Below are 25,343 nucleotides of genomic sequence, written 5' to 3' on the forward strand. Positions count from 1 at the left end.
ACTTTTAGCTCGTTTCTGGAATGGGTGGTGGTGGAGGTTTCCGGTTGTTCATCTGTTATCCATTACTTGGATGATTTTTTGTGTTTGGGGGCGGCGAATTCACGGGTGTGTTCTTTGTTGCTGCACACGGTGCAGTCAGTTTTTGCGCGTTTTGGGGTACCGTTGGCGCGGGAGAAGACAGTTGGTCCGGTGACGGAATTGTGTTTTTTGGGGATTGTTATAGACACGGAGCGGATGGAGTGCAGACTTCCCCAGGATAAGTTGGTGGATTTGCGTCAGGAGATTGACAGGGCCATAGGAGGGGAGAAGATTAGGTTGCGGGCGTTGCAGTCATTGTTGGGCAAATTGAACTTTGCTTGTCAAATTATGCCAATGGGTAGGATTTTTTGTAGACGGTTGGCCGCAGCTACGGCAGGGGTGTCAGCGCCGCATCATTTTATCAGGTTGCGTAAGGAGTTGAAAGGGGATTTGAGGGTGTGGGCGGAGTTTTTAGGTCAGTACAATGGTAGGTCGTTGGTCATGGAGGAATTGTGTGATAGTGTGGAGTTGGAGTTATATACTGACGCGTCGGGGGGGGTGGGTTTTGGGGCTTATTGCCAGGGTCAATGGTGCGCAGGCGTGTGGCCGGACTCGTGGGTCAGTCGGGGGTGGGTGAGGAATGTGGCTTTGTTGGAGCTTTTTCCCATTGTGATGGCGGTGGTGTTGTGGGGGGAGAGATTGGGGAACAGGAAGGTGCGCTTTCATTGCGACAATCTGGGGGTGGTTCAGGCTATCAACAGTTTGTCCGCATCTTCTCCGCCGGTGGTGCGGCTGTTGCAGTTTTTTGTGTTGCGCTGCTTATCTATTAATGTGTGGGTGGTGGCGGAGCATGTGGCTGGTGTGTCTAACTCAGTGGCGGATTCTCTTTCTCGTTCACAGTGGGAGCGGTTCCGGCTTCTAGCGCCAGAAGCGGAGGCGGTGGGTCTGGAGTGTCCGTCGTGGCTGTGGGGGATCTTGGAGGAGAGGTGATGGGGATGTTGAGGGATTCGTTGAGTCCGGGTACGTGGAGGGAATATGGTAAGGCGTGGGCGATCTGGGAGTCTTGGAACGGGGCTTGGGGGGCTGGGGGCGGTGATGGGGATGTGAGGTTGTTGATATTGTTGGGACAGCTGAAGGGCGAGGGGTGGTCGGTGTCGAAGGTGAACCATTTTATTGCAGGGGTCGCGTTCGGTTTCCGGCTGCGTGGGCTGCGGGATTTGACAAAGGAATTTTTGGTACGGCAGGTTTTGAAGGGTTGGCGGAGGGGCGCGGGCAGGGGGCCGGATTGTCGGAGGCCGGTGTCTTTTGAGTTGTTGGGGCGGATGGGTGACCAGTTGAGTGGGATTTGCAGTTCCGGGTGGGAGTTGGGGCTGTTTAGGGCTGCGTTTGCGTTGGCGTTTTTTGGCGCCTTTCGCTTGGGGGAGTTGGTGTGTGACAGTGTTCGTCGAGCGGGGGGGCTGAGGAGTGAGGATATCGAGTTGTTGGGGGACAGGTTGTCCGTTCGGATTCGCAGGTCGAAAACGGATCAGGAGGGCAGGGGGCGTCGTTTCATGTTGTTTTCGGTTCCGGGGTGTATTATGTGCCCAGTTCGGTGTGTGCGGTCTTATGGGGCGGGCCTGGTGAGGGACGGTGTTCCTTTCCTTAGGCATGAGGATGGTTCCTTTTTGTCTAGGTTTCAATTTCTGGCGGTCTTTCGGAAGTGTTTGAGGGCGTTGGGGGTGCCGGTCAAGGATTATTCTGGGCATTCGTTCCGGATTGGTGCGGCGACTGAGGCCGCTAGGCTGGGCGCCAGTGAAGAAGTGATTAGGAGGATTGGGCGGTGGGAGTCGGTGCGTTTTTAAATCTTATGTGCGGCCTGCTTTGTTGTAATGGGATTGGGGTGGTGGTTTGGTGTTAATTATGTTCTTTTGTGTTTACAGGTCGGACGGCGGCGGCGTTGGTGTGGATTTTGGGGCACTCTTATGTGTTTTGGGGTGCGATCAGAGCGGATGTGCGGCCGAGTGGGCGACAGTTGGGTTTCAGTCCGGAGTTGGCTACGGTCCGGTGGTTAGGGGTGAGAGGTATGTTGTGGGGCGGGGTGATGAGGGAGGTGCATCATTTTGTGCGGTTGGACCGTCCCCCGGACGTGTTGGTTTTGCACGTGGGGGGGAATGACTTGGGTAAGCGGCCTTTTAGGGAATTGGTTCGTGATATTAAGTTCGACTTGATCAGGATTTGGGCTTTGTTTCCGGGGGTGATCACGGTCTGGTCTGACATTGTTCCGCGGAAGGTTTGGCGGGAGGCGAGGTCGGTGGAGAGGCTTAATAAGGCGCGGAATAAAGGTGAATAGGGCGGTGGGCCGGTTTATGGCGCGTAATGGCCGGGTGGTGGTGCGGCATGAGGTGCTGGAGAAAGGTGAGGGTGCATTTTGGAGGGCTGATGGCGTGCACCTGAATGCGGTGGGGACGGATCTGTGGTCTCTGGGGCTCCAGAGTGGTGTGGAAATAGCGTTACGTATGTGGGGGGACGCGCAGGGTTGAGGTGGTCAAGCTGCGCGTTGTTGGAGGCGGGGGAGGTCCTTGAAGTGGAGGAATATGGTGGTACCTGAGGATGGGAGGGCCCCGCGGGAGGGGCTGGACTCTCATTGAGGAGCTGGTAGGAACTAATTACGTGGCCATCAGTTGCTGCCTCCGAGCTGGGTTCAACGGCTGGGGGTAAGATGGTGACGTAGGTGTTCCAGTGTTATTAAGTTATTGGGGCTTCTAGGACCTCCCTCGTCATTGGTTAACTTATGTTATTTAATTTGTATGTATTTAAATAAACGGCTGCTGTGGCCGATTAAATCCAAGCAGTGGTGTGGTGTGTTTATTTCTTTGGGGTTTTGGGGGAGGGGCTCGGAGTATGGGGTTAGGTAATTGGGGAGGACCGAGCAAATAGCCAATGCCCTCTTCAAGTCAGGCCGGACAGGAGCGCAGCGGTGGGGGAGGACGCGCATGAAGAGGCGTGGCGGCGAGGGAAGGTGAGGTAAGGGTTAAGAGGTGCGGGGGGCGGTATCCAGCGGAGGCGCGAGTTGCCGAGGCAGCGGGGGGCGCGGCAGGAGCAGGGAAGGAGGAAGTGGGCGGAGCAGTGTTCAGTGCGGCCAGGGGAGCGAAACGCCCACCCACCCTGCCCTGTTGGAGGGGGGGGTAGGGGAGGTGTTGATGTTTGTTGTTTTCTGTGTCGTAGCAGTCGTGGAGGCGGGGGAGGTCCTTGAAGTGGAGGAATATGGTGGTACCTGAGGATGGGAGGGCCCCGCGGGAGGGGCTGGACTCTCATTGAGGAGCTGGTAGGAACTAATTACGTGGCCATCAGTTGCTGCCTCCGAGCTGGGTTCAACGGCTGGGGGTAAGATGGTGACGTAGGTGTTCCAGTGTTATTAAGTTATTGGGGCTTCTAGGACCTCCCTCGTCATTGGTTAACTTATGTTATTTAATTTGTATGTATTTAAATAAACGGCTGCTGTGGCCGATTAAATCCAAGCAGTGGTGTGGTGTGTTTATTTCTTTGGGGTTTGGGGGGAGGGGCTCGGAGTATGGGGTTAGGTAATTGGGGAGGACCGAGCAAATAGCCAATGCCCTCTTCATGTGATATGGAAAATTTGCACTGCATGCAGCACTTTTTTTGCCCACCAAACAATGGACATTTTGGTGGAAGCCAGCCCTGTTCTTCTGCTGTGATGTGTAACGGATGTTTCGGCTATGCTAGTTAAAATTTTATTTTCTGTGACACAGCGGTATTATTTCCATCAAAACCAACAATATGTGCAATTAAGGCTTATTCTCTGCATACTCATCAACCACATTTAGTCTTGTTATTATAGCTTCTGTAAGTCCAGAGTACTTACCGACGCAGGCGCATTCACAACAGATAAATTGTAACCATATAGGAAGGATGATCCCAAAGCACCAACAATAGCCGCCATTATCAGCCTCCATGTGAACTCCTACATACAAACACAGTTGTTTGTAAATTTCACAAAAAAAGGAAATAAACTATAACCATAATCTTAAAGGGGGTGTCCAGGACTTCCTTACTGATGACTTATCCTAAGCGTCCAACTCCCGGCACCCCCCTCGATCCGCTGTATTTATAAGTTCCAATCTGAACCAGGCAATGGAGCTACTCAGACTCCTACAGATCTGATATTGATGACTTATCCTTTCATAAGCAAGTCATGGAAAACTGCTTTGAATCTTAAATAACTTTAAAAAATCTTAAAGGGCATCTGTCAGCAGATTTGTACCTATGAAACTGGCTGACCTGTTACATGTGCACTTGGGAGCTGAAGGTATCTGTGTTGCTTGCAAATAAAAGAACTAGGGATTAGGGATTATTTTGGATTACAGGGGTACTATACCTACTATACATGAAAAATGGAAGCTGCCTTCTCTGCCCAGGGTTTCTGAGCAGAGTATTAATATACCTGGTTTCTGCACTACCCCGAACATTGTAGGCTTAGGTTAGGCCCAGGCCCTGTTAGTGTTAGGTACCAATCTGCAGAAGTCACCTTGACGTTGGTAGATGGGCCAGACACACGTTTGATCAAAAATGTATGCGCGAAGAGCTTCCATTTTTCTTGTATAGTAGATATAGTACCACTGTTGTGAGATGGGGAAACAGCTCTCCTTGTCTGAACACTGTTTGTGTAGATTAAATTATCTGGACTGTCATTCTGTTTCCTAAACACAGCTACAGACTGCATATATTTCCATATTCATGAGAGGTGGGATTACACAGAGCATGGAGAGGAAGAGAAAGGGAGCAGCCATCTTAGAGGGAGCTAAGACTGAGGAACTGTGAGCAGAGGATCTGATGGCATCCAGGTGTGAGAGCATCCCTCAGTGAACAGAGTGGCAGCTAAGTGAAGCTGATCATGTCCAAGACCCTGATCCTGACCAGAGGAATGAGGATTGCTTCCAGAAACACTGATGAAAGTTGAGGAGCAAAGCTACATACACTGCAGGACTGGATGCTTGTTGGAGAGGCATTTGTTCCGTTCAGAGTCACCAGCGGATGCAGAGTAGACCCGGGTAGGTAAAATCGTGCACGCAGCTCATTACAGTAATGGTGCCTAGAGACTGAGACCACGCCTGTAGTTAGTTAGGGTCTCTGCTTGTGTCAGGCCACAAGTGTTACTATTGTTCATTGCAAGGACTCTATAACTAGAGATTTCACACTGGAGAGCTGATAAACTTCCCACAAACTCAAGTCAGGCTGGCGTTTTGCTCAGAAGGAATACTCAGGCACGTGCTACAGGACCAGTTATGGGAGGGGGAATAATGTAGAGCTTTGTAAGATTGTAAGCTGTTGTGCTGCACCGCAGGCTAGCCCGCACCATGCTCCCAAACAGTTATTCTTGTTTTTTAGGGTAATAACAGGTAAGATGTGGAAGTTTAGTTGTGCCCGCCAGTAGGTAAATTACCACACTTTCCTCCTGCATACATCGGAGGGCGCCATGCTGTGCAGCAAAGGGGTCTCAGCCTTTGGGCTGGGTGTATGTAAATGTATTGTATATTCCCAGAATTTGTGGTTGTGTTCATTATCACGTTTAAGTAAAATTCTGTTTTGGCAAAAGATGGTGGTGAAGTTGCTTTCCTTATTTGTGACTTTGCTGTATCCTGGGGAGCCCACCCCGGTTCACAGCTTTCACTGTAATCCAAAATAATCCCTGATTCTATTGTTTGTATGTATAACAGTGTGCTGCCATACATATTTTGTTTGCTGTCTGCACAATAGCTTTATGGATGTGCACCTGTGACTTTGAATGTGTTAGTCTAAATTTTCTTGCATCTGTGTTGGTCCCATGTTTATGTGTCCGCATTGCTGAGAAAAATGATTGTTTTAAAATATGCAAATTAGCCTCTAGGAGCAATGGGGGCGTTGCCATTAAACCTAGAGTCTCTGTGTAAGCCGTGTACCGGGGTGGGCTCCCCAGGATACAGTGAAGTCATGAACGAAGAAAGCAACCTCAACACCAGCTTTTGCCAAAACATAATTTTACTTAAACGTGGCAATAAACACAACCACAAATTCTGGGAACATACAATACATTTACATACACCCAGCCCAAACGCTGAGACCCTTGTGCTGCACAGCACGGCGCCCTCTGATGGTTGCAGGAGGAAAGTGGTAATTTACCTACTGGCGGGTACAACTAAACTGCCACACCTGTTATTACCCATAAAAAAATCAAGAATAACTGTTTGGGCGCATGGTGCAGGCTAGCCTGTGGTGCAGCACAACAGCTTACAATCTTACAAAGTTCTACAGTATTCCCCCCTCTCATAACTAGCACGTGCCTGAGTATTCCTTCTGAGCAAAACGCCAGCCTGGCTTGAGTTTGTGGGAAGTTTATCAGCTCTCCAGTGTGAAATCTCACTTTAAGTTATAGAGTCCTTGCAATGAACATTAGCAACACTTGAGGCCTGACACAGAGACCCTAATTAATTAACTGCAGGCCTGGTCTCAGTCTCTAGGCACCAACACTATAATGAGGTGCGTGCACAATCTTACCGACCCGGGTCTGCTCTGCATTCGCTGGTGACTCTGAACGGAAATGCAAATGCCTCTCCAACAAGCATGCGGTCCTGCAGTGTATGTAGCTTTGCTCCTCAACTCTCATCAGCTTTCCTGGAAGCAATCCTCGTTACTCTGGTCAGGATCTTGGACACAATCAGCTTCACTTAGCTGCCGCTCTGGTCACTGAGGGATGCTCTCACACCTGGATGCCGTCGGATCCTCTGCTCACATAGTTCCTCAGTCTCAGCTCCCTCAAAGATGGCTGCTCCCTTTCTCTTCCTCTCCATGCTCTGTGTGTAACTCCACCTCTCATGAATATGGAAATATATGCAGTCTGGTAGCTGTGTTTTGGAAACAGCGGCATCTTGTGGCCAAACAGCAGAATGTCAGCCCAGATCATTTAATTTAATCTACACAGTGTTCAGACAATGAGAGCTGTTTCCCCATCTCACATCTGCTCTCTCTGCAACTGCCGCGCCCTCTGCACAGGTGGCACTATACAGATAACATTCTGTTAATGGACTCAATGTATCACATTGCCTCTACTGGTGTACAGACATGGCTTTCACCAGAGATTGTAATTACCTAGGGGTTAGAGAAGCCGAACCCACAGACATAGGCTCACTTTGTTTTAAAGATGGATTTTCTCCATTAGGAAAAGGGAACCTGTCACCATGAAATTGTAACATGAGCTACAGGCACTGTTCCGCAAGAGAAGCTGAGCAGATTGAGAAATAGTTGTATCGGAAAAGATTCAGCAAAACCTATAACCTATTCCTTAAATTCCTGCTCATTCTGGGCTTTGACATCCAGGAGGAACCCTATCAGCCTTCCCTTTATGACTGTGTATACACAGACAGCTGTCAATCACTGATAGGACCGCCTCCTGGACTTTATAGCTGGGAACGAGCAGGAATTTAAATGAATGATATACAAGTTATAATTAATATTTTCCCACAAAACTATATATCAATCTGCTCAGCTCCTCCTGCTCTATAACATGCTGACTGAAGCTCAAACACCATGTTCAGCATGATAGGTTCCCTTTAAGTGTGAGTAGGGGTGATCAACTAGTTTTCCAATCTGTAAAGTGTCATTCTTGCATCTTTCTTAGAAACCATTAGAAATGCTCTTCTTTGTTATTTCAAGAAACCTTGAGAACATTTATGAAAAACCACAGGATGTTTGCTCATCTCACTATGTGGGATAAATGTGTTTCTAACCTTTTTAGAAATCACTTTTTAAAAAAGATAAAGCAATAAGAATTGACAGGGTAATATTATCTGCAGTTTTACTGTATGAATTACCAATCTGATCTCTTACCTTTTTAGAGCTTTCAACTTTCACATTTATGGGTTCGTCCATTTTTTCTTTTTCTTTTCCCTGTTAAAGTCAATGCAGCTTTAGTATTTTGTTCTATACATGAAATGTGTGCATATATTGTAAATGTGCTACAAGAATGTAGTGACCATTTAGTCAAATTTATGGCAGCATAAATATTATGGGGGCAGCAGAGGTGTAGCTACATGGGGTGTAGAGGAAGGTAGACAGTGGATAGGAAGGTTGGTGCAAGTGGCTAAAGCCTTTTGCAAAAAGAGAAATCAGACAATTTCTTAAAATTTGTTTTGGGTCTGAACCGGCCAGCTGATCCAGTACAGGTCCAAGTAAATTCAGCCCGACACTAAAGTGACCCAAAGTCTCTCTCTCTCTCCCTAGCTCTCTCCTTTATTCTCCCAAATCGAATTGCACAAATCTGAAATCTGAATTTGTTTTTAATTCTTAAAATTATTCAATCATCTCTAGTAGATAACATCTAAAGATTCTCCAGGTCAATCATCCAGCACCAGCCATTGTGACCAATCTGGCTCATTTTTGTCTAGTTTCTCTTTGCACTTAGACATGATTAGTAAAGTTTGAGTTGAAAGGTCTTGAAATTGACAACCATTTTTCTGAGTCAGCCACTTTCCGGTAATAAAACTGGAGTTGAGTGCATTTTAAACACTTTTTAAGGCTTCACTAGAAGGGATAGCGTTTAAAGCAGTGACGTACATAGAGAAGTAAGGGCCCCCCACACAGGACAGAAGGGTTTCTGCCTAAACCCCTGGTAATTTTTTCCACTGCCTCATTTGCAAAAAGTTGTTCCTTTAGACCAGGGATGCTCAACCTGCTGCCCTCCAGCTGTTGCAAAACTACAACTCCCAGCATGCTTTGACAGCCTACAGCTATTAGGGCATGCTGGGAGTTGTAGTTTTGCAACAGCTGGAGGGCCACAGGTTGAGCATCCCTGCTTTAGAGGGTAGAGTCCTGACCAAGTTTTAACCCCCAGCTGGGCCCCCTCTTGCCCTGGGCCCCATAGCAGTTGCATGGTCAGCCACTATGGTAGTTACGCCCCTGGCTTAAAGGGTTTGTTTACCTGTTATAGCTGACCGGCAGTTGCCCAACACCACGGACTCATGCCAATCAGATGTTTGGATATAGCTCCAGTGACGGAAGCAGATGGCTCCATCTACTATCTAGTGGAATGAGCTCATCACCGTAGTACTTCTCCCATTGACTTTGGACGACCGCTGATCAGCTACTGATGGTCTATCCTAAGAACTGGTCATCACTTAATAAAAGGTGGACAACCCCTTTAATAAGTAACAATATGTAACAACATTGTTAAGGAAAGTAAGCAACCAACAGGTAGCATAAAGTTAGAGAAAAGCGTCCAACTTCTAGCAGGATGCGCTACATTTATAATACAGCCACTATGATAAATATGGTTGTTTTAGACTATCTGGTTTAACTTGACTCTGTCTAAATATAACACCAGTAAATCTATTCCAATTTATCACAGTAGCTCAGATTGAATGATAAATACAGTATGCTACATCTTCAGACATTTTGATCAAACTTTACAGCACCTATTGTGCCAATATCTTGCGCCAAAATGTTGGTGCATGCTGTCACATTTATATCTACACCGATTTTCTAGCCACCACACTTGTAGGGTGAGGAGCATAAAGTGTCTAAAAAACAGAATACATTTAGTATACAGGTCCTTCTAAAAAAATTAGCATATTGTGATAAAGTTCATTATTTTCTGTAATGTACTGATAAACATTAGACTTTTATATATTTTAGATTCATTACACACAACTGAAGTAGTTCAAGCCTTTTATTGTTTTAATATTGATGATTTTGGCATACAGCTCATGAAAACCCAAATTTCCTATCTCAAAAAATTAGCATATCATGAAAAGGTTCTCTAAACGAGCTATTAACCTAATCATCTGAATCAACTAATTAACTCTAAACACCTGCAAAAGATTCCTGAGGCTTTTAAAAACTCCCAGCCTGGTTCATTACTCAAAACCGCAATCATGGGTAAGACTGCCGACCTGACTGCTGTCCAGACGGCCATCATTGACACCAGTGCAGTTTCTAGGTAAAATTTCTCTCAGGGCGAGTGTCAAAAAAACTCCCCCCCCCCCCCCCCCCCGGGTACGTCACGCAGTGCGTGAGGTACAGTGAGTGAGCGCCACCGCCCGCAGAGCCTGCCTGTGGGGGGACATTATTTTTAATAAGGATCACTATGGACATTATTTAGAATGGAGGCTGCTGTGGATGTCATTATAACTGTATAATGTCTGATAGGCCTAGTCCTGAGTTATATTACCCTGCCCTGTATAATAATGTACCCTGATACCCCTTAGTTATATTACTCCAGCGGGGAATTATAACTAAGGGGTATCAGGGATGGGTACATTATTATACAGGGCATGGGCAGGGTAATATAACTCAGCTCAGGACTAGGCCTATCAGACATTATACAGTTATAATGAGTAATGACACCAACAGCAGCCTCTATTCTAAATAATGTCCATAGTGATCCTTATTAAACTTAATGTCCCCCACAGTGACAGTGGCCCCCATTTTCATGTCTCCCACAGTGGCCCCCCCATTGTAATTAATTCCCCCCATTGTAATTAATGCCCCCCCCCCATTGTAATAACCCCCATCCCCCCATTGTAATTAATGCCCCCCCAGACCATCACTCGCCTCACAGCAGGCATCAGCACTGCTCAGGGGCTCAGGGCGGGCGGTAACAGGCAGGCAGTGCGGCGCTCACTCACTCACTGTATGTCACGCGCCTGCGCCGCCTAGTGGGAGGATCAGGCGCGTGACGTCAGTAAGTGTGACCAGGGCCGGTGCAAGGATTTTTGCCGCCCTAGGCAAGATAAAAATTGGCACCCCCGCCCCCCCCTTATCAGATCCGGAATTGCGGACCCGGATCCGCAATTCCGAACCTGAAAAAAAATAGTACATGTCCTATTCTTGTCCCCAATAACGGACAAGAATAGGCATATTCTCTTAGTGCCGGCAATGTGCGGTCCACAAAATGTAGTATTAATAACTAAACAATTAAATAATACACATATTGCATTGTCTACTTACCACCAGGACAATTAGATGATCTGGTCTCTGGCTGCAGTCTGGCTCTGCGGACTCCCTTTTCACTCTCTTCCCCCCCCCCTCCCTTGTCACTCTCTTCTCCCCCCCTCCCTTGTCACTCTCTTCTCCCCCCCCCTCCCTTGTCACTCTCTTCTCCCCCCCCCTCCCTTGTCACTCTCTTCTCCCCCCCCTCCCTTGTCACTCTCTTCTCTCCCCCCTTGTCACTCTCATTCTACTCCCCCCACCCCCCTTGTCACTCTCATTCTACTACTCCCCCCCCCTTGTCACTCTCATTCTACTACTCCCCCCACCCCCCTTGTCACTCTCATTCTACTACTCCCCCCCCCCCCTTGTCACTCTCATTCTACTACTCCCCCCCCCCCTTGTCACTCTCATTCTACTACTCCCCCCCCCCTTGTCACTCTCATTCTACTACTCTCCCCCCCCCTTGTCACTCTCATTCTACTACTCCCCCCCCCCTCTTGTCACTCTCATTCTACTACTCCCCCCCCCCTCTTGTCACTCTCATTCTACTACTCCCCCCCCCCCTCTTGTCACTCTCATTCTACTACTCCCCCCCCCCTCTTGTCACTCTCATTCTACTACTCCCCCCCCCTCCCCCTCCCTTGTCACTCTCATTCTACTACTCCCCCCCCCTCCCCTCCCTTGTCACTCTCATTCTACTACTCCCCCCCCCCTCCCTTGTCACTCTGTCTCATTCTACTCCCCCTTGTCAATAATGTTGTCACCTCTAATGTAGCGTGGCCGAGCTCTGTTCGCTCCGCGGTACAGGAGCTTTTGTTTCCTGTACCCGGCTGACAGGAAGTGCTCACTTAGTGTGCACTTCCTTTCAGTCCGGCCGGGTACAAGAAACAAATGCTCCTGTACCCCGGGCCGGACCGAACAGAGCTCGGCCACGCTACACTAACAACTCAGCAGTCTGCAGCGCAGGCAGGCTGCGCAGCACTGAGCCGGCCGCTCAGGAGGCTCAGCATGAGGGGCGCCGCCGGCCGGCCGGCCGCCCGATCCTTTAACTAATTTTTTTTTTTTTTAACCTCAAGGGCGCCCCCTGCTTCTGACAGCGCCCCGGGCGGCCGCCCGTCCCGCCCGCCCCTAGAAACGGCCCTGATTGACACCCTCAAGCAAGAGGGTAAGACACAGAAAGACATTTCTGAAGGAATAGGCTGTTCCCAGAGTGCTGTATCAAGGCACCTCAGTGGGAAGTCTGTGGGAAGGAAAAAGTGTGGCAGAAAACGCTGCACAACGAGAAGAGGTGACCGGACCCTGAGGAAGATTGTGGAGAAGGACCGATTCCAGACCTTGGGGGACCTGCGGAAGCAGTGGACTGAGTCTGGAGTAGAAACATCCAGAGCCACCGTGTACAGGCGTGTGCAGGAAATGGGCTACAGGTGCCGCATTCCCCAGAAACAGCGGCAGAAGCGCCTGACCTGGGCTACAGAGAAGCAGCACTGGACTGTTGCTCAGTGGTCCAAAGTACTTTTTTCGGATGAAAGCAAATTTTGCATGTCATTCGGAAATCAAGGTGCCAGAGTCTGGAGGAAGACTAGGGAGAGGGAAATGCCAAAATGCCTGAAGTCCACAGTCCACAGTCAGTGATTGTCTGGGGTGCCATGTCAGCTGCTGGTGTTGGTCCACTGTGTTTTATCAAGGGCAGGGTCAATGCAGCTAGCTATCAGGAGATTTTGGAGCACTTCATGCTTCCATCTGCTGAAAAGCTTTATGGAGATGAAGATTTCATTTTTCAGCACGACCTGGCACCTGCTCACAGTGCCAAAACCACTGGTAAATGGTTTACTGACCATGGTATTACTGTGCTCAATTGGCCTGCCAACTCTCCTGACCTGAACCCCATAGAGAATCTGTGGGATATTGGGAAGAGAAAGTTGAGAGACGCAAGACCCAACACTCTGGATGAGCTTAAGGCCGCTATCGAAGCATCCTGGGCCTCCATAACACCTCAGCAGTGCCACAGGCTGATTGCCTCCATGCCACGCCGCATTGAAGCAGTCATTTCTGCAAAAGGATTCCCGACCAAGTATTGAGTGCATAACTGAACATAATTATTTGAAGGTTGACTTTTTTTGTATTAAAAACATGTTTATCAGTAATGTTTATCAGTACATTACAGAAAATAATGAACTTTATCACAATATGCAAATTTTTTTAGAAGGACCTGTATATGCCATTTTTTTGTCCAAATTAAGCTAGAATTCTGTCAAATAATGTGTTTAAATGGTAGAGTTTTGAAAACCATGGTTGCCAATATTTCTTTCAGGGGTACTGGTCATGCAGTCAGATGGGTTGAGGAGGGGTTTGTCAGTCGGTGGCACGAATTGTCACAATAAGCATTTTTAAACATTTCTACCTACGAAATAAAATGGTACATATGTGAGAAGATGGCAGGTCAGGGATAGAAACTAACATCACAAAGTGGGAAGGAGAGAGTAAGCATAGGATATTACCATGTCCTGGGGAGAGAATTAATAGGCATGGACATATGAATGTACCTATGCATATGTAGATACACCTAATCGTGTACATACTGAGCAGCCTCGTAATAAATCACATAACTAAGGGCTCTTTCACACTTGCGTTCTTTTGTTCCGGCATAGAGTTCCGTCGTCGGGGCTCTATGCCGGAAGAATCCTGATCAGTTTTATCCTAATGCATTCTGTATGGAGAGAAATCCGTTCAGGATGCATCAGGATGTCTTCAGTTCCGGAACGTTTTTTGGCCGGAGAAAATACCGCAGCATGCTGCGCTTTTTGCTCTGGCCAAAAATCCTGAACACTTGCCGCAAGGCCGGATCCGGAATTAATGGCCATCGAAAGGCATTAATCCGGATCCGGCCTTAAGCTAAACGTCGTTTCGGCGCATTGTCGGATCCGACGTTTAGCTTTTTCTGAATGGTTACCATGGCTGCCAAGACGCTAAAGTCCTGTCAGCCATGGTAAAGTGTAGTGGGGAGCGGGGGAGCAGTATACTTACCGTCCATGCGGCTCCCGGGGCGCTCCAGAGTGACGTCAGGGCGCCCCACGCGCATGGATGAAGTGATCACATGGCACGTCATCCATGCGCATGGGGCGCTCTGACGTCAGTCTGGAGCGCCCCGGGAGCCGCACGGACTGTAAGTATACCGCTCCCCCGCTCCCCACTACTACTATGGCAACCAGGACTTTAATAGCGTCCTGGCTGCCATAGTAACACTGAAAGCATTTTGAAGACGGATCCGTCTTCAAATGCTTTCAGTTCACTTGCGTTTTTCCGGATCCGGCGTGTATATTATTATGATTACAGGGATAGCAAATACTGTTTTCTGATATTTCATACTAAGGATGTTGTCCAAAAAACATAAAAGAAAAACAGCCAGAAAGTACAAAATTCTATTTTTCTGCTATAGCTTTTACTATAAAGATTATTTCACAGGTTTCAGTGAGAGTTGAATCCCAGACTGTCTGTACAGTGAACAGCTGCCCTACCCACTCCTCTATTGAAACACTCTCCTGTAAAGATGTTTTTTTATGCCTTATAGTTTTCCTTTTTTTTTTTTTCTAGCACAAAAAGGTATTTGGTATCCATGTAATCATAATGACCCATACAATATAGTGAATATTATTTATTGTGACTGGTAAGCAGTGTGACTAAAAAGAATGAAAATGGGGGCACACAATTTGTCTGTAGCCCTGAAATTTCTGATGCCAAGCCTGCCTTAAGCCTTGCTGGAGAAACCCTACCCTAAGACTCAGCATCATTGCTGACATCACGTCTACAGGGCACGGTCCAGGAGAATGAGCAGAATACCACCCTGAGAGGCAAGGTCACTGATGATGTTGTGTTAACAGGGCAGATCATTACAAGCCTTGCCATTCCTCTGATGTAGATGTGATCATAGGCGTGCGCAGCCTACTGCATTAGGGTGTGCACCCTACAGCACAAACACACACACCGCACGCGCGCGTGTGTGTGTATATATATATATATATATATATATATATAGCCTTTATACTTACCTGTCACGGACGGTGTACAGGAAACAAGACAAAGCAACATGCACAAACGACTGAGTGGATCCAAAGCTAAGGAACCAAAAGGGAGACCCCTGCACAAGACCTGAGACTATCCCTGGCTGCTCAGCCTATGCAAAGATCCGAAAGGTGGAGGTTTGCATATCCACGTACCTCGACTATATAACCCCTGAACACCCTACAATAGTGAGGGGACACGACCACCGACTCCCTACTCCAGACACGGAGGGAGTCAGGGTCACCTGGGATCCAGCAAACAGAAAATAACAGATAAATGTTCAGCACTTAACTTTGTAGCAGACAGGAAAACAAGGTCAGCATGCACACACACTCCAGGAGGAAGTATAAGCCGCCCAGCAATGCACCATGGGAAGGGATTTAAAGGGAAGCAATCAGTCCAACTCCATGACAGCTGAGAGAGGCTAACGAGATGAGAAACTGAACAGCACAACAAAGAGAACTCAAAGAAGGAGGTTCTGAAAGGCCTCTGTCAGAGCTTCTCAGCTGTCTGGTTGTGACATTACCTCTCTGCTCCTGGACGCCGCCGCACCTCGCCGCCCGTGATCAACTTTTTCCGGCTGTGCTCTGAACTGGCACGCACAGCGTGACGTCACAAAGCGCCTCACGCTGTGCACAGCCCTGCACAACCGACAGCCGAGGACCAGGAAGCGGTAAGTACATAGCGTTCACCGCTTCCTGGTCCTCCTGTACTAATGAGCGCTTCCAAAATGGAAGAGCTGATTAGTATTAGTCTGCCAGCAGGCTTGATTAGGGTGTGCCCAGGCACACCCCATGCGCACGCCTATGGATGTGATGTCATCGGGATAGGGAACCAATACAATGGGAAAATGTCATGTGACCATGAAGGAGTATGGGAAAAAGGGGCATTACAGATAAATATTATTAATAGTAAGTGACAGTATGTGTTTCTTCTCAATCAATTCTGAAAATTACAAAAAAAAACTGAATACCAAAAGGGAAGGAACTACTGGATTCTACAGAAGGTTGAGTGGCCATAGAAGAAGTAGTGCAGAGCACCTGCAGATAAGGTAAACTTGCATACATTGAAGCTACAGATCTTCCTGCATGTTGGTGGGTGCAATGAACTTCAGGTTCCCCATCACACAGCAAGATCAGACTGGCCATCTGTTGAGACTGTATTATATTGTGGAGATACCAATATAGTGAAAGAGAAAAGTTGCACCCCTTGGTCAATGAAGCTGAAGTCATGTGAAGGTTGTACAGGCTATAAAGACAAAGGGGGAGATTTATCAAACAGGTGTAAAGAAAAACTGGCTTAATTGCCCATAGCAACAAATCAGATTTCACCTTTCATTTTTAGGGGCAACTAAGCCAGTTCTCCTTTACACCAGTTTTGATAAATTTCCCCCAAAAATCCCCCAATCTAAGGAAATTGTATATGACTACTGTGAAGTATGCACGTAATGTTCTCAGTGCCTGTGTGAACCACCTACTGAACTGCTGCAGTAAAGTACAGTCAACCTGTATCATTATTGCTTTAACCCATAGAGTACTACTGCTGTAAATGTATGACACTGTGGGACATGACAAACCCAGTTCTGGGATGTATTACAAAGTAGAATCTTTCCAATAGTTGTGTATGGGCAGTAGCAATGATAGTAGTAGTAGTCTCACTCTAAATTCACTTTTCAATCTTCCCAAATAACCACAGGTGTGCAATTCCGTTCTCATTAACTCTTTCTGAAATTCCCAGGCTGTGGGGGTGCAGATTCTAGATCTAGATGGCCAGACCATGTGTTCAATATCGAAGCAATACACCCTCTTCACAAGCAGTAAATTAAAGTACTTTGCCATAAATGCGTGGTATTTTATTGTCTTTGTCCTGCACGGCCTTGAAATGTTAGACATTTTTGAACCTTCTCTGATTTTCTGTTTTATTTCCCTCAGTGGTATTTTTCAATTAAGTTGTTCTCTGGCAGTTTTCATTCTCAGAGATGAAGATTTCCGGTATCAGGCTTCTCGTAAGACTGCCTGTGTTATCTATTTGTTGCCTGTACTTAACCAATTGGAATATGGAATATACTCAGTATACAAGGAAAAGAGTACTTAAACAATAATCACACTATTTAAATCTGTAGTATAAGGTTAACTCTTTAGCATTAAATTAACCTTTTGCAGTAATCCACTGGGTCTCTGCAATGTTAAACAATGAAAGTGATGCAGTACTTGCTGCAACACTATGGCACCTTTAGCTGCCTGGAATTTGACCCCATTAATCTGATATTAAGATTCAGTAAGTATGAATATATATATACATAATATAAAGGAAAAGGGAACCAAAGGGCATCATTCTGAAGAAAACAGCAATTAGCTGCCAGCGTGCTGCTGGTCCCCATTACAGAGAACGGGCCCGGGCGGACTTCTAGCAGAACACGTGTGCAAACGTTGGTATAGAGCCTGCTGGACAAGTAGCCTTAAAAGAGTTTTCCGGTACATTGATATTGAAGACATATCGTCGAGATAGCTGGAAACAATACAGTGGATGAAGCTGGAAGCATGAGATTCTGTCCACTGTGTAGTGGTCATGCTGGTACCCCAGCTGCAGCGTCCCACTCAGGACACGTGGGGACTGCAAAATAGCTTTAAAATTGTATTATCATACTGCATGTCATTTTAAATTGCAACATCTGTTGTATCCCTGTTCATAGGCTGGTCTGATGTCATTTATACATCCCACCACTAGATGGGGATAGCACTTAGGTCATATAAATACTTAGGTCAGGCCTAGTGTAGTTTTTTTTTTTTTGCAGTTGATTAGTGATGAGAGAGTGTTCAAAAGTCATTAGGAGATTAGTGAGTAGCAAAGTCAGTGGTACTCTGAGGCTACACACCACACATCAGTGGGTGAAGCCAAATGCAGAAATGAGGTAGAGCCAAGGTATGAGGCGCAGGAGAGCGTTTTCCTCTTGTGACCTTATTAGATCCCAGAACCTACAACCAGAGGATAGCATTTTCGGTCCTGGAGAAAGTTAACCAAGCTAAAGAGAGATATCGGTGATAACAGCCATTACTAAAGGCTTAATGGACACCTTTGCGCATGGTGGAGGACAATCTAGCTACAGGCAGCCTCACCATACTTTGAAGAATACAGATTAGCTAGGAAGGGTTTGGAAGGGCTTGTAAGTTACAGAAACAGAAAGGACTAAGCATACCAAATAGGTATTACAGGCAACCTCGCCAAATTACATTGATACAGAACCTTCAGGCTAATCTAAACACAGCCCAACCTATTAACAGTGGATCAACAGGGATTCTTTCAAATTGCAAAGGACTGTATTCTATTTGATGTACCTACTGCAACTGGAACCAACATCAGTAAAAGCTGTGAGTTGTATCCTACCACTGTCTACTTTATTCTTACCATTGGTTGTATCCCCATTAACGGTACTGGCGTCACGACAAATACCATCAAGGGACTCAGCCGCAACAAGCACCCAAAGCACCCCTGACATCAAGGGCACCTCAAACTCCATCTTGGCTGATGCTCCCCTATCCCAGAGCGTGCCCCGGAGGATTTCATGCTGTTCACCTCAACACTGTGCTGCCAGCCCAGGGAGCCTTTCTGCTGACCGTGAGTAAACTGATGAACTGTGTTGTTATTTGGCCCCTCATCGGTCCACCGTGCACCTCACGTGTTGTCCCTGCGGAACTGGGTGGCTGCACAGCTCAGCTCCCATTCAAATGGTGTGTGCAGGGAGAGTGCAGAGAGAGTGCAGGGATACTGCAGGGAGAGTGCACGTAGACTTATTTTGCATCAGTTTTATTTATTCCTACATTTACTTATTCCTACATCAGCTGTAAACTAAGAAATGTAATTCAATAAGGTGAAAGCCTTTATTATTCCAGTGCCAGCGTGCCAACCAATATTATCCAGTCTGCACCCTCTAGGGTTGCCAGGTCTTAATGATGACCATACTCATCTTTACTTTACTCCTTCCAAGTCTCAATGTCCTAGAAATGCCAACAAGATGCAAAGAGAGGAGGGGCATCACAAACTGCATATAAAAGGTAGGACACGCATGTATGGACTATTTAGGTGTCTGAGGGTCACTTAAACCAAAGTTCCCAATCCCGGACAACCACTTTAAATGAAAGGCAGCTGAGGGCTAATTGGCCACGCTGTTCTTCACCAAAATATTATAAATATATTCCCAAATACCTTTCATTAGTTATAATGCTTCATTTTGTCTGGGGAGCAATCATTAGGAGAAATAAAATGGCCGCCGTCCTATTAACACACACAAAACCTGTCCTTATCACACAGCAGGACAAGTTACCTCAGAGCAGTGAGGTAAAGAGCTGCCTCATCTTGCTCTATGCTCTGCTTGTCAGGGATTATGATCCTGAATACAGTTTAATATGGTCTTCAGCTGAATCTCTGTAGTAGTGGAGGTCATGAGGAGACAAAGTACAGAGAGGAGTGGGGTGGTTAATGAGCAGCAGCACTTGTATGCAGTCTCCATTACCACAGTTCATCCTGTCCATCCTCTCTGTACTTCAGGTCTCCTCATGAACGCCATTCCCCCAGAGATTCAGCTGAAGATCTTATCATCTGTATTCATGATCATACAGTAATCCCTGACAAGTAGAGCAGAGAGCAGGATGAGGCAGCTCTTTACCTCACTGCTCTGAAGTAACTTGTCTTGCTGTGTGATAAGGACAGGTTTTGTGTGTGTTAATAGGACGGTGGCCATTTTATTTCTCCTAATGATTGCTCCCCAGACAAAATGAGGCATTACAATGTCAAATTGGGAAAGGGGAGTGATTTAAAGAGGACCTGTCACCACTCCTGACATGCCTGTTTTAATAGCTTCATGCATTCCCCATGTTATAATAATTATGGAACATCTATTCCTATGGCTCTAGGTTGTGCCATTCCTTTATTATTTCTACTAGATGTTATGAATGAATTGCTAGCAGTCTGCAGTAAGGGTACAGAGGGGTGGTAACCAGTTGGGGGGGTGTCCCTGCACAGACTCACTCTATCCAATCAGTGCTGCCATTTTCAGACTGTGAAGGTACACACTCCCAACTTGTTACCACTCCTCTGTACCTTTACTGTAGACTGCTAGCAATCCATTCATAACTTCTAGCAGGAATAATAAAGGAATGGAACAACATAGAGCTATAAGAATACATGCACTAGAAATAGTATTACATGGGGGATGCATGAAGGTATTAAAACAGATATGTCAGGAGTGGTGAAAGGTCCTGTTTAAACATTTAATATTTTTATGTTTTTTAAACAGCAATTTTTAGGGGTGTTAGAACCTGGAATCTTTTGATCCCTTGTCCCATTCACCCTAATAGAGATCTATTAGGACAAATGTCATTCTGATGCACTCCCTGCTGAGCTGTGCCTGGTGCACAGCTTAGCAGGAAGCTTACCATGACAGGCCTGGGAAGCTTCAGCAACTCCCATGATGTCATGATAAAGCCTCATTCACATGTCAGTGGTCCACGGACGTGTGCTGCACATGTTCGCCATGAACAGCACATGTACCCATTTATTTTAATGCGTGTATTCAGACATCAGTGTTTTAGCACAGTCCGTGGGTCTGTGTTGTTAGCACAGAAGCATGCTCTATTTTGTCCATGCTCAAGGATCCATCACACCCATTATAGTCTATGGGTTCATGAAAACTACGTATGCAACACGGATAAAATCCGTGTTTCATCCCTGTTTCACGGATCATTATGAAGAGATGCTTTGAAAATTATTTTTCAGCTGTGGCAGTGTCAGTGAAACACAGATGACAGATGGACAGCAAAAAACAGACAAACGGACCAAACGTGGATCCATCATGAACATCTTCAAGGAGGTATCACTGACCACCTTTTCATGGATATTAGCACAAACATGGATGTGTGAATAAAGCTTAAAGGGGTTGTCCGGGTTCAGAGTTGAACCCGGACATACCCTTATTTTTTGTTTTCAATAAGACACTGCCGGGCGGTAACTTCAGCCCGGCAGTGTGTTCGGTGACGTCACCGGCTCTGAGGGGCGGGCTTTAGCTCTGCCCTAGCCGTTTTACTGGCTAGGGCAGAGCTAAATCCCGCCCATCGGTGCCGGTGACGTCACAGGGATTCCTGTCAGCCCCATGAAGAGCCCCGGTACGTCACCGGAACTCCTAAAAATGCCTTTGCCCTGTGCAATTTAGCGCAGGGTAAAGGAGATCATCGGAGCATGAATTGCTCCTATGCTCACATCAGGGGGGCTGCCAGGGTGAAAATGGAGGGATGTCCGGGTTCAGCTCTGAATCCGGACAACCCCTTTAACTGATCGGAGCCCCGCAATTTCACTTTGGGGGCTCTGATCGGTAGGCAGAGAGAGCCACATCCCTCTGCCTAACCTCACAGATGCCACGATTCCTGTTGAACATGGCATCTGAGGCGTTAAATAAAGGGGTTCCGCAGCAGCCCGCTCCATACAAGCCCTCAGCCACTGTAACATATGGGTACGTCATGGAGGCTGAAGGGGTTAAAGAGCTTACAACGCAGTTGCATACAGTCCTAGGAGACCATACAAAGTGTCATACAAAACTTTTCAGGGAAATCCAAGCATTATCAATTCAGGTTGAAATTATTAGGATGCAAATTTCAAGAAATGTGTCTCTCTCTACTTGCTTATCATATGCCCCATGTGATATTTACATGCAATTAAGAGTAGATAAGCACATGGAGGGTTGATCCTCAGATTCATCTTTTCGGATGGGCCAAAAGCACTCCAGCCCAAAGCTGAATACGTTATAAATGTTCACGAAAGTAAGAAATATAAAGTAAGAAATATCAGTTAACAGCAGATTGGTGATGATTTCCATGCCGTTTTTTGTTTTACATTGCACAGAGTAAATGGAAATTTAAAAAAACAGCAAAGAAAAGGAGATAAAAAAAAGTGTTCACAGGATTTATTGACTACAGAATTTATCATAAGAGGAAGGTCATTGTAACTACGCACAAGTCATTGATTTCGTTAGATTCATATTCTACCCCAGATAGAAAACAAAGAAATAACAATAAACACGGTATAAAAGAATCCCTTCCATAGATGCCTTACATTGAATCCAACCATATAGCATAGAGAACGTTCAGTCCTACTACACAATGACAGCTAGAGATCCCCATTAACAGACCTTGCACTTACCAGTTGACTGACTCCGTTTTCTTGATTCATTGTGTAATGTGTCCTTGCGTTGCTTGCCAAACTTTATCAAGAAACTTATGAGTGAGGCCAACACAGACCTGGGCATTAATCATTAAACGCATCTCCGTTTTATTGGCTACAATTTCTCTAAATTATTTTTCATGACGATAAATCATTAACAATAATCAATATAAAGCAGGTCCCTTTATAAGCAATTACAAGTAATTGCTTAAAGCAGAGCTATGTAATGAGCTTGGTGATGTTAACAGGTCAGATCAGCACCAAGACCCTGGCAATGTCACTAACCTGCCGGAGGTTAGCCATCATATGGCTGGCTAGGCTTTCCTTCACTAGTTCATTGCCTTTGGTTTTTGGAAAAAGTTGTATCTGCCTGTGTTCTGACCTGCCCGTTTACTGGATTCTAACCCTCTCTTACCTGACCTGACCTCACCCTGTTTATCAGATTGCACGTACTTGGTCTGTCCCTGACCCTATGTTTTGCCTGAGCTCTCAGTGCTCTGCATTGGTGTTTCTGACCCCCATGGGTCAGCTGTCAATCACACATAGACAACTACAGGAGGTAGCACCTAGTGGTTTCCCTGCAGCAAAGTCCAAATCCCTGTACAGGGCTTAAAGCGTGAAAACCTCACTGCTGTAACACTCATTCAGTGAATATCAACATAAATTTTAGTATAAATTCATTTTACAGGTGGTAGTGGTTATATACAGTAGCAAATCAACATTATTTAATGTCTTTAAAATGATATTTACTAAAATGTATTTATTAAAAAGGTGTACTATTTTAATATATTTTTTTTATTTTGCGTTATTTTTATATCACCTTGGTGGATTATTAAAAGTGAATATAATACACCTAATATATCTAAGTTCTAGGCCATGCCCATAAATGATAAACCTCGTCTACTTCCTCAACTTTTGGCAAGCACAACATCTGGCTTAGTCGCCCATGGAAACCAATTAGATTCCACCTTTCATTTTTCAAAGTTCCTTTGGGAAATGAAAGGTGGAATTCGGTTGGTTTCTATGGGAAATTAAGTTACTTTTCCTTTGCTCCAGTTTTGATGAATCTCCCCCACAGCGTTAGTTTTCATGCACATATATATTGTGAATGGGAGCAGTGCTGCAGTAATCAACCCTGTTTCTGGTGCTGGATTTCTTTCAAACAGCTGATCAGCAGGGAGTCAGAGCACACTGATCTGGGGCTAAGTCTGTGGATGCCAGATAACTGCAGGATGCAGAGGCTTCTCAGTCTGCCTCTGGTCTCCCTGCCATAGCCTAAGCCTCCTTACTCCAGCCATCTCTTCCTTAAATGTGTAATAGAGCTTCCTAAAATGATGTGTCATGCTTCTCTACAGTTTATCTGCTGTCAGCAGTGATCGCTGGCAGGAACTCTACCCTCTAACTTCCCAGGGCATCTCTGGTTAGTGCTGAGAAGATAGGGAGAGGAGCGGGGATGCAATGATTGCTGACAGTAAGTACATGGTACACCTACTGACACCTCTGATCACTGCAATCCTGCTCCTCTCTATCTTCCAAGTGTATCTCTGGCTATCTATGAATACTATGTACCATGTTCCTGTATACCTACTGTCAGTGTTCACTGCAGCCCCACTTCTCTCTCCTTACCCTGCTTCTGGTCTCCCTGCCACGGTCCTGCCTTCTGTGTAATGGAGTGTACAAAAAAATGATGTGACATACAGTACTTCCCTGCAGACAGCTTATCTGCTGACAGCACTGATCGCTGACAGTAAAGCCTCATTTACGCGTCCGTGTCCGTGACTATAATGGACATGATGGATCCGTTAACACGGACAAAATAGAGCATGCTTCCATGCTAAAACCATGGACCCACGGACCGTGCTAAACCACAGATGTGTGAATACACACATTAAAATGAATGGATACGTGCTGTCCGTGGAGAACACATACAGCACACATACATGGATCACTGATGTGTGAATAAGGCATAACACTCTGTCTGATGTGCCTTCCCAGTGCTGGGAAAATAGAGAGAGGAGCAAGACTGCAACATTCAGTACTGACTGTAAGTGTACTATGTTCCTGTATACTTACTGTCAGATAGCTGCAGCCCCACTTCCCTCCCTATTTTCCCAGCACTAACCAGTTATGTGCCTGATGGAGAGAGTAGCTCACACTCGAAACGTGTAGCATCTTACCTTCTCATCTTTTATTGTTTTTAATAGATCAGTCAACATTAGTAGCGCTCTGTCATATTGATCTTTCTTACCCAGAACTAAGCAATGACACATTGGGAAGGTAGAGCGGAGTATTGCTGTCAGCGATCAGTGCCGTCAGCAGATAAACTGTCTGCAGGGAAGCATGTTACATCATTTTTAGTAAGCTCCATTACACATTTAGGGAGGCAGGACTGGGGCAGGGAGACCAGAGGTAGGGTGAGAAGCCCTAATAAAGTGTTTTTACAAAAAGACATTTAAAGTCCCTGCACACCCAAAAAAAGAAATGGCATTGCTTCATCTAACACACCTGAGGAATATTCCACCACCTGTAGCATAGTGCAACATCTTTCATTTATCATTTATTTTTATGTCTTACAAGAAATACAGTTTCCATGGAAATTTCATAGACTACACCTGTGGGCAGACAGCATGAGAAAATGATAGGACTGAACAAAATGTAAAAGTCAAGAAGTGCTATCTTTGCTCTACCTATAACACAGGGCATTAGAAATGCAGTGAGAAAAAGCTGAATATTTATGTAAAAACTCCATTCATCTGACTAGAGTATATAGCTGGAGCTCACAGCCCTGGGGCCTCTCATATGAAAGCTTATGCAAAAAGACTTTTCAGTGAAAGAAACCTTGCAATAGAAATAGTAAACGAGTATGTCCTTATTCTATCAGCTGGAACCATAGAGGAAAAATAGAGGAAAAATTATATTTTTTGCCCCTTAATATTTAAAGGGGTTGTCTGGGTTCAGAGATGAACCCAGACATATCCCCATCTTCACCCCTCCAGCCCCCTTGATATGAGCATCGGAGGCTTCCACCCAGCACTGTTCCCAGTGACGTCATCAGCTCTGATGGGTGGGCTTTAGCGCAAGGCACCAGGCTCACTGCT

At 46.0% G+C, this 25,343-nt stretch overlaps 1 protein-coding gene across 3 annotated transcripts in view; it reads right to left on the minus strand.

The window, feature by feature from the left end:
- The window catches only part of SLC2A9 (solute carrier family 2 member 9), a 1,019,898-nt gene that overhangs the window by 929,032 nt on the left and 65,523 nt on the right, over positions 1-25,343 (minus strand). For 2 of the 3 annotated variants that reach the window (XM_044296370.1, XM_044296363.1), the window contains exons 2-3: positions 7,879-7,938; positions 3,881-3,979 (exon numbers count right to left, since the gene is read on the minus strand). In XM_044296370.1, coding sequence (XP_044152305.1) covers positions 3,881-3,979; positions 7,879-7,920 — 141 coding nt within the window. In that variant the 5' untranslated portion in view covers positions 7,921-7,938. Of the gene's footprint in view, positions 1-3,880; positions 3,980-7,878; positions 7,939-22,224; positions 22,304-25,343 lie in introns of those variants that run through there. The other variant, XM_044296352.1, reaches the window with a different exon arrangement.

Source organism: Bufo gargarizans, chromosome 1 (genome assembly GCF_014858855.1).
Source record: "Bufo gargarizans isolate SCDJY-AF-19 chromosome 1, ASM1485885v1, whole genome shotgun sequence".
Lineage (NCBI taxonomy): Eukaryota > Metazoa > Chordata > Amphibia > Anura > Bufonidae > Bufo > Bufo gargarizans.